Source organism: Sprattus sprattus, assembly GCF_963457725.1.
Source record: "Sprattus sprattus genome assembly, chromosome: 2".
NCBI lineage: Eukaryota > Metazoa > Chordata > Actinopteri > Clupeiformes > Clupeidae > Sprattus > Sprattus sprattus.
In genome coordinates this window covers 37,640,654-37,650,651 of record NC_137921.1, presented here as the reverse complement: position 1 = coordinate 37,650,651, position 9,998 = coordinate 37,640,654, and the positions used below count along the sequence as shown (strand labels likewise).

The window sequence follows — 9,998 nt, the reverse complement described above, 5'->3', positions numbered from 1 at the left end:
CAAACAAGGCATTAAGTGCTTTTGTTTTATGTTAAATCCCCTTTACCAAAGGTGATTCTTTAACAACTTCCTCATCTCCCCTCGAGTCAGGTCAGCTTGTCTGGCCAATTCAGGCCTGGGCGACCTTCGTGAGCCTTAACCTTGGAGTCACCCCCCCGAAAGACGGGAGGGAGAGAGTGTGTGTGGGGGGTGGCGTTCGGTGTTCGTTGAGGGTGCTGGAGGTGTGTGTGTGTGTGTGTGTGAGCAAGGCAAGGCTGTGGCACATATTATGCCTTAACATGACTGGCAAATCCGGCACGGTTAAACAAACTTAACCTTCATTTGTGAAACAGTGCAAATCAAAGGGCGCAAAACGACTTGTGTAGTAATTACCACCTGGGGAAAGCAACAGGGGAAGGAAGGGGAGAGAAGGAAGCCGGAGGGGGAGACAGGGGGCAAGACGATTGAAAGAGGAAGAGGGAGTGAGGGAGGGAATGAGAGAGTGAGAGAGTGAGATAGAGAGAAGGAGAGAGAAAGAGAGAGTGAGTAAAAAGGACAGAATGGGAATCATTTAAGGAGAAGAGGGCATTTTTAATGAGTTTGCCCAGAAATTGATTTTCCTGTGTAATCTTTTATTTATATGCAGCTGGCGCTCCCTTCTTTGGCACAGTGGGGTCAGTCTGCTCTGAACTCTGTCAGGACCCCCTCTCAGTCAAACAACGGCCCAAAGCCCAGGGAAAATGGTATTTTAGCAAAAGCAAACATTGTCCTGTCTTGGCTTAAGGGGCGAAATAGCTGTTTATTTTTAAACTTGTTCCCCTCTGCTAAGCATGAAAGTGTGGCCAGGGGAAATGGGAAGAGAAGAAGTTAACATTTCTATTTCTTTTTATTGCCTTTCTATTTCCTATTTCTTTTCTTTACTTCTCTTTGTTTGGAAGATGGTTATGTATTTGTGATTAACATAGATATCATTTTCATATAATTAAGGTTTATTTTTTATTTTTCCGAGAGAAACAAAGGGAATATTTTCTACAAAATATAGATTTTTTAAAAATATTTAGATGATTGTATAATGAGTTGAGTGTTAAGTTATCCTTATTTGTACCTGTGTGTTGTAGTGAAAGAAAAAACTAATATAGATGCTGAATTTCTATAAAGCAAATAAATGCTATATTTGCCATTAATTGATTAATGGTAATGAATTTGCCATGAATTGATTAATGGTAATGAATTAATGAGCCATTAATTGACTTGGGCGCCGAGTATTGCCATGCCAGCAATACATTAATGAGGACTGTAATATATGTGTGTGTGTGTGTATTTTTGTTATCTCTCATGAATAATATCCAGATATTTCTACACCACATGATTTAAAAGATATAAATGTTTTAATATTTTGAACAAATACATTTCAAAGAAAAATATAACTTCAAAATTATTTCAGTTTTCATTGTTCTGTTTTTGAGAATAAAAGCATTTCTCAAGCGTTTAACGAACGGTATTTGTGGGCTATACTTTCGACGTTTCAATTTTCCTGTAGTCCCCAAACGCCACCTGGTGGTGGTTTTGTAGCGTGTCAGTAACGTCTTTGCAATTGTGGATTTCTTTTAGCTTTTTGCTTTGAAATGCGCTTTTAGGAACATACTCTTATCACCAGGGGTACAAAATTCAAATGTGTCTTGCCAACTGCGTGAATGTTAACAAGTCTTGGAGCGTGGAGAACTTGGAGTGAGGAGTCAAACATTTCACATCGCATTCAAGAGTACGTTTTGGAAACAGACCACGGTTGACATAGGCCTATCTTATTTGTTGTTTTGAGATGATAGATCATGTGACAAGACCATCTTTACAGGCTTTTTGCTCCTTCTCATTTTCACGTTTCCATCTTCGTGTCAATTTAGCAAACAACATGAATGTGTAATGCCTCTAAATACCAATAGATGACGCTATCAGTCAATCCAAAGAAAGAGTGTAACGGCCACATAATAGATGAGAACTGCTTTATGTTGCAAACACACGTATAGACGCATTTATAACGTTTACATTTTATAATAATAGCTTGACATCATTACCTATAGACAGACACAATGACTATTTAATACTTTATTTTTTTCAATATTTGACAAAGACATGAAAATATACTCTTTAAGAAATAATAAATATACAATACTTTTTTATGAACAAAATGCACAATTTACAAAATAGGTCGACTCTGTTATCTTTTCCTATGTCTATCATACATTACATTGGTGACTTCATTATTATATCATCAGAAATGTTATTGATATTAGTGTCGCTATTTTTAACAGTTCAACAACATTCAGCCTGAACGTGCTGGTGTTGTAACTCACTAATTATATCCTTCCTTTGACTGATATACCCCTCCTAAAACAACACCACTTTTTAAAAACCACCTTCAAAAACGTCCTTCATCCTTCAATTATGTGAAATTTGTATTAGACCAGCTCCTGCTGCTACTCTTCTTGCTAACCTCAAAGGATCTTATCTTCACGATTGATACACAGCTTTAATACTAAAGCCAGAGATGGCAAACGAGATGCTCCATCTTGAGGGTCGAACACAACACCATGTCCACTGCCTGAGGCCACAGGTGGTGATGCTTGGTAGGAAAGTCTCTGGGTGTGTGTGTGTGTGTGTGTGTGTGTGTCCGTCGTGTGTGTGTTTGTGTGGGGAGGGGGGGTCATACAGAGCCCCCTGGTGGTCAGGAGGTGAACAGGAGGTATGAGATGAGGCCTGCCAGGAAGCAGGTGAGCGCTGTGGGGGCAGCGTGGGGGGCCGCTGCAGCGTTCAGGCTGTGGTGGGAGGGGGGGCTGCTCGAGGGCTGGGCCCTGGCAGCAGGCGACGTCCTCCTCTCCTGCTTCTGGTGGGGGAAGGGGGGCTCCACCGTCACGTACCCGTTAGTTATTCTGATGAACGGGAGAGGGGTAGTGCTGCTGATGACAAAAGAATGTCACAATGAAAAAAAGGGCTCCATGAAAGTGATAGAATATGGCTTCATGACAAAATTAGAAAATGAGATAAGAGAAAAAGAGACAGGGTCAGCTGACTGAATACATGTAGAGATAGATAGAGATGAAGCTAGATAGATAGATAGATAGATAGATAGAGAGATAGAGAGATAGAGAGATAAATAGATAGATAAATATAGCACTGTAAAGATAGATGGTACCAGACATGAATTGTGTTTCCTCTCACCTGTCCCCCATGCGCACCCATAAGTCACTGAAGAGGCGCTTGCGTTCATGGGAGCGGTGGGCCTTGCGCGGCCGCTTGTGCCTCCCAAACTCCTCTAGCTGGCTCAGGCTGTCCGGCAGCAGCAGGTGGGGCAGCTCATCCTCTGGGGGCTCCAGCTCCCACCCAGCTGTCACCCCCTCCTCGTCCTCCTCCTCATAGCTCCCCCCGCCAGGCACCGGAGTGGTTTCTTCCAGTGGCGGCGATGTCGGAGGACTCCAGCTCCTGTGAAAGGAGCACGGGCCAAGACAATGAGCTCTAATCTGCATTTAAACTACTGAGCTAGCTCCCTTATTAGCAAGGGGTGGAAAAGCTATAAACGTGTGGTTATGTCATTCGGCCTTGTAAACATGTGGTGCATCAGTTTGTGGCTTGTATGTTGGACATCTTACAAGACAATCCGGCCCCATGGTCTGGAGGTCCAGTGTCTTACAAGCGCACTGGGGCTGTGAAAGGAGGTAATGTCTTGGATCCGATGATGGCTGTTATCAGAGGCAGTGACAGCATAGCTTTGGCGGTAAGGGCTAGCGTGTCATCTGTTGGAGGCTTACTTTAAATATAGGCTACTGAGATGTCAGTGGTTGAATGTGAGGGTGTGTGTGTATCCTCTGTCTGAACACTTCTGTGTGTGTGTGTGTGTGTGTGTGTGTGTGTGTGTGTGTGTGTGTGTGTGTGTGTGTGTGTGTGTGTGTGTGTGTGTGTGTGTGTGTGTGTGTGTGTGTGTGTGTGTGTGTGTGTGTGTGTGTGAGAGTAACATGAGTAAGAGAGTAAGGAGTAACATGAAAGGGTGTGGGAAAGCACATTAGTAGACCCAGATTAGTAACCCTATCACTTTCACATAAGTATGACACCAATAAATGACAAAAGCAATATCATCCCAATTCAATTTGTATTAGCCTTCAGTAGTGTGTGTGTGTGTGTGTGTGTGTGTGTGTGTGTGTGTGTGTGTGTGTGTGTGTGTGTGTGTGTGTGTGTGTGTGTGTGTGTGTGTGTGTGTGTGTGTGTGTGTGTGTGTGTGCGCGTGTGTGTGTGTGTGAGGATCAATCTGCCATGACTCAAATGATCACCGTCATACGTCTTTTACCTGCCTGGGTTAGTGTGTGTGAGTGTGTTGGGGGAGAGGAGTGTGAACATCAAGAGCAGGGCACACGGTCATGCAAGCTTGTAAAATACTTTCATGAAGTACCACATTCTGCCACAAGCCACAGGGGAGGCTGCGAGCCCACGAGCTCCCTGGACTACCCAGAGTGACAGAGGCCTCCACCACAGCCTGCACAGGCAGAGCCAAAGAGACATCTCCCTCTCTCCCTCTCTCTCTTCCTCCCTCTCTCCCTCTCTCTCTGTCTCACCCTCTCTCTCCTTCTCCCTCTCTCTCTTCCTCCCTTATTCTCTCTCTCTCCAATTGAATGCGCTTTATTTGCCTGACAAATCATTATGTTTGCATTGCCCAAGCATACAACAAACATAATTAAGTGAAATAATATATCATAGTTCAAATAACAAAAACATAAAGATGTTTAGTACAGATTAAGAAGGTTAGTTCTCTCTTTCTTTCTTTTCTTGGTCTCTCCCTCTCTCGGTCTCTCCCTCTCTCTCCTTTTTGCTCTCTCCCTTCCTCCCTTCTTCTCTCTCTCTCCAATTGAATGCGCTTTATTTGCATGACAAATCATTATGTTTGCATTGCCCAAGCATACAACAAACATAATTAAGTGAAATAATATATTATAGTTCATATAACAAAACCATATAGATGTTTAGTACACATTAAGAAGGTTAGATCTCTCTTTCTTTCTCTCTCTCTGTTTTCTCACCTCTCCCTCTGTGTCTACACAATATATTGGCACAAGAGCGGCACTTTGAAAAAATATTGGAAATTCACATTCATATATTCAAGTTCACACTATCCCTGAGCTTATAAGTATGTCTGTCTGATAGAGGGGTGGCCCAGTAGAGGGGTACGTCTCTCTGATATAGGGGTGGTTAGTAGAGGGGTACGTGTCTCTGATGTAGGGGTGGTTAGTAGAGGGGTACATCTCTCTGATGTAGGGGTGGCCCAGTAGAGGGGTACGTGTCTCTGATGTAGGGGTGGCCCAGTAGAGGGGTACGTGTCTCTGATGTAGGGGTGGCCCAGTAGAGGGGTACGTGTCTCTGATGTAGGGGTGGCCCAGTAGAGGGGTACGTGTCTCTGATATAGGGGTGGGCCAGTAGAGGGGTACGTGTCTCTGATGTAGGGGTGGCCCAGTAGAGGGGTACGTGTCTCTGATGTAGGGGTGGCCCAGTAGAGGGGTACGTGTCTCTGATATAGGGGTGGGCCAGTAGAGGGGTACGTGTCTCTGATGTAGGGGTGGCCCAGTAGAGGGGTACGTGTCTCTGATGTAGGGGTGGTTAGTAGAAGGATATGTGTCTCTGATGTAGGGGTGGTTAGTAGAAGGATATGTGTCTCTGATGTAGGGGTGGCCCAGTAGAGGGGTACGTCTCTCTGATGTAGGGGTGGCCCAGTAGAGGGATACTGTATGTGTCTCTGATGGAGGGGTGGCCCAGTAGAGGGATCCAGACTGGACCACAGAGAGCCCCTTTGTAAGGGCTGCGTTGACCCCCGATCGCTGCACACCCAGGAGGTGTTCCATTAAAAAGAGGCCCCAGACCACATACGTGCAGCAGCCCAACTTCCAGCAAGACATGTCTCCATGTTGTCATGCTGCCCATACTAGCACCACACTGATTAGCCTAACCGTGGGCGGTCTATAGCTGTTTTTTCTTCATTCTGTCTCTCTCTCTCCCTCTCTCTCTCTCTCTCTCTCTCTCTGTTTTTAAAACATGTGTTCTGACATGATGTTTTCTGGTTTTAACTTGTATGGAGGCAGAGAAGAACAGCACACATGTGGTGCTGGGTAGAGGCCCCCATGTTTGAGGTTTGTTTTCTCTCTCTCTCTTTCTCTTTCTCTCTCTCTCTCTCTCTCTTGTTTTTCCCCTACCCATGCTCCTGTGTTGTGGCGGTCATGTGTTGTTGTCGTGTCACTTGGGTTGCCACCACCACCTCACCTCATTTGGAGGGCCCCAGTCATGAAGTCACACGGGTAGGGGTGAGGTGGGGGAGTTGTGTTGCTGCTTTAGCGACCACAGTCAAGTCAGACAGTCAGTCAGGCAGTCACTCAATCAGCCAGTCCACTTGTCAAAAATGTTCCCCTCCTGCCCTCTCTCTGTTTCTTTAACCGCAATGGCTGTCGCCTCCACTCCACGTCTCCGCGGCAGCCAGCGGGGGAGTGCCGTGGTAAATGCCGCAATTTGCATTGGGAAGCGCTTTAAACACCCCGCCTGCCCCACTCCTGTGCGAAGCTCCCGAGCGAGCACTCAAACCCTACAACCCCCCGCCACTCTCACACACATACCACACTACCCAACTCTCTCCACACCCCGTGCGTTCACCATTTTCTTCTTCTATTTCCATTTGCACCCTTGTGCTCTGGAACCAGAAATGCTGTTATTTTAATGGGGCTCAACCTGCACATGGCTCTTGATCAACTCCCCACAGCTTAAGCCGGCTAATGGCGCAGGCGTGCCAGAGAGTGACGGGGCGGGGAGGGGTGAGGGGTGACGGATGCGGAGGAGGTAAGGGCTGGAGCGGCTCACGTGAGGAGCAGCGGCACGCAGCAGCGCTCCTCTCCAGCGGCAGACGCGCAGCGATGAGGTCACTGCAGAAAGGCTGGCATGGCCGGCCGTCTGGGGCCGCTCCACCTCTGCAGGGTTGGCATGGGGGGATCAAAGCAGCTCGTTGGGGCACAGCTTTATTAGGAGTTGTACCCATGTGTGCAAAGAGGGGGCGAAGGAGAAAAGGAGAGAGGGAGAACAGAGGAGAGGGAGAGAGAGAGATGTAATGGTGAGTTCTACTCTGTTGTGTGGGTCTACGTGGAGGCCTCAGGAGAGGGAACGAGCTGTACATTCCCTCCAAGTGTAAAACACTGACAAACACTGACACTGACAATGAGAGTTGGAGAGACAAAGTGAGGCCGGAGTTTTTTTTTCTTGAATGCTTCATTGGCAGGGTGAAAGCTATCCGGCGCTGAATAAAAAAAAACAGGAGCAACATGCAGTGTGAGCGAGAGGAGGACAGAGGCAGAGATGGACAGAGTGAACTGGAGAGAAAGACAAAGACAACCCGAAAGAGGAGGCAGCAACAGAGAGATGAATGTGTGACCTAACTCTGGATCTCTGATCACCGCTATCGATCACTGGTTTATCTCTTCTCCCATCCAATAACCCTGGCAAGTGGTCTGATGTCAATGAGCCATGATTCAAATGTATTACAATAGGACTGGACATAGCCGGACGGAGTGAGGGAGAGAGAGAGAAATAGCGATAGTAAGAAAGAGAAAAAGGGACAAATGAACTCACTCTGGAAGTGTCTCCCCAGCCGGCGTGTGCTCCACCTGGTAACCCTCCTGCCTCAGGATCTCCAGGACGCTGTGGTTGCCAAGGAAGTGACCTAACAGGGAGCAGAGACAAAGCGGTCATTGCACACACAACAGACCAAAGGCCACTCTCTTTTACTTACTTCCCAGAGTGCCAGGGCCTCTAGCTGAACTGATCCAGTCGGCCAGAGTGCGGAGCGTGTGTGTGTGTGTGAGTGTGTACATGGGAGTGACTGATGAGGTATAAATACAGGCTGATGCAATCACACAGTCCACATAAAACCTCTGGGGCATTTGATTCTAGTCCGAGATGGCAGGGCTTTATGCCGGCTCGCACCTCCAAGAGGCTGGCGTTTTGCCCTTGATCATGAGGTGCACTTGTCCGCCTCGGTAATGAGGGGTTGAATTAGACACGCTGCCCGCCTGCCTGCCCGCCCACCTGGATGCCTGGCTGGCCACTTCGCTTCACTTCGCCTCCGCTCGCCTTGGCTCTGGCTCGCTTCGTGCAAACACACACACACACACACACACACACACACACACACACACACACACGCACACACACACACACACTATAAGACACGCATAATTCCTTCACTGTGAGACATCAAACATGCGCTGGAGTCCGGCAGGCCCCACTGATGAAAGGCGTTTGATTCGGGGGGTGAGGGGCAGCTAATCCTCCACGTCACTCACCCCAGCAATAACGGCTAATGCGCCCTGACATCACCCCACCCCCCCAACTACCTCCACCTCAACCACCACCTCTGAACCCCCCACACCCCTCCCTCCTCCTGCCAAGGCTTATTACCAGCATGCTGACAATTCTCCAGCCTGTCTCTTTTCATACACCTTTATTAGTATTATTTGTCTGCTCATTCCTGAGGTGGAGAGGGTGGAGAGTGGGGGGTAGGGGAGCACTTTCTTGGCTGGGGAGTTCAAAGGCAGGGAGGCGTTGGCAGAGCAAGTGTATGAGTGTATGTGTGTGTTTATGTGCGTGTGGGGGTGTGTGTGTGTGTGCGTGTGTCTGTGTGTATATGCGCATGAATGTGTGTGTGTGTGTGTGTGTGTGTGTGTGTGTGTGTGTGCGTGAGTGTGTGTGTGTTTGTGTCGAGAGGCTAGCGGTGAGTAGAACGGCGGTCTGATCAGACAGGCAGATTACCCAGCTTCGCTGCCCCGGCATCTCACTCTATTGCACACAGGGGGTGGGGGGGTGAAGCAAATGGGCCACTGAAGATGTGGCGGTTCTTTTGACCCCTACCCTACTCTACCCTATCTCTATTGTACTACCCTACTCTAATCTACCCTACTATATTCTATTTTATGCTACTGTACTCTACCTTACTATACTGTACTTTATGCTACTCTACTCTTCCTAACTCCACTCTACTTTATGCTACTCTACTCTACTCTATTTAATGTTACCCTTCTCTACTCTACCCTACCCTACCTTACTCTACTCTTCCCTAATCCACTCTTCTTTATGTAACTCTTACTGTACTCTACTTTATGTAACTCTTACTTTACTTTTCCTTACGTAACTCTACTCTCCTCTTCCATACTCTACCATACTCTTCTTTACTCTACTTTATGTAACTCTCTAATTCCCGTAGCCTCCGCACTATTTCCTCTTCCTCTCTCCTTCATCTGTTTCTCCTTGCTTCTCTGTTGTCCTCCTCATATCTTCTATTTCTCCCTCTCCACTCTTCTCTTCTCCTCTCCTCTGCTCATCTGCTTTCCTCTCCTCTGTCCAAATCTTTTCGTCTTCATATATTCTCTTAGAGGTCCTCTCTTTCATCTTTATATCTTCTCTAAGAGGTCCTCCCTTCTGCTTTGTTCTCCTCTCCTCTCCTCTCCCAAATTCCTCTCACTGCCCTTCTACTCATCAGGATCATGATGGACCAACAGCTCACATGGTGACCACAGAAAGTCTGAACCAGACCATCTACCCAGCACTCCCTGAGTAAGGCTGCTCTTTAATGGCCTAGGTAAATAAGACAGTGACCTGTCCTGCATGAGTGTGTGTGTGTGTGTGTGTGTGAGAGAGAGAGTGTATGTATGTGTGTGTGTGTGTGTGTGTGTGTGTGTGAGAGTGTGTGAGAGAGAGTGTATGTGTGTGTGTGTGTGTGTGTGTGTGTGTGTGTGTGTGTGTTAGAGAGAGAGAGTTTGTGTACGTGTCTCATCTGCATTATTTATTTGAGGACTCCTAAGTAAACACTGAGAACAGAGGGCTCACATAGGTGCTGGGTTACGGCGACCTGAGCGGAGGAAGTCGCTGGCCCGGGGGGGATGAGGTTTCTCTAGAATGTGTGTGGCCACCTCGCCTACCGACCCCCCCCCCCCCCCTCGAACCACCGC

The 9,998-nt window shown here is 47.4% G+C and overlaps 1 protein-coding gene across 1 annotated transcript in view; it reads right to left on the bottom strand.

Moving 5' to 3' along the window:
• Positions 1-2,701: 2,701 nt before the first annotated feature.
• The window catches only part of trabd2b (TraB domain containing 2B), a gene marked incomplete at its 3' end in the record, with an annotated part of 64,937 nt that continues 57,640 nt past the window's right edge, over positions 2,702-9,998 (bottom strand). Inside the window, exons 5-7 of the mRNA XM_080832216.1 lie at positions 7,624-7,714; positions 3,196-3,456; positions 2,702-2,933 (exon numbers count right to left, since the gene is read on the bottom strand). Of these exons, the coding sequence (XP_080688342.1) occupies positions 2,702-2,933; positions 3,196-3,456; positions 7,624-7,714 (584 nt within the window). The remainder of the gene's footprint in view (positions 2,934-3,195; positions 3,457-7,623; positions 7,715-9,998) is intronic.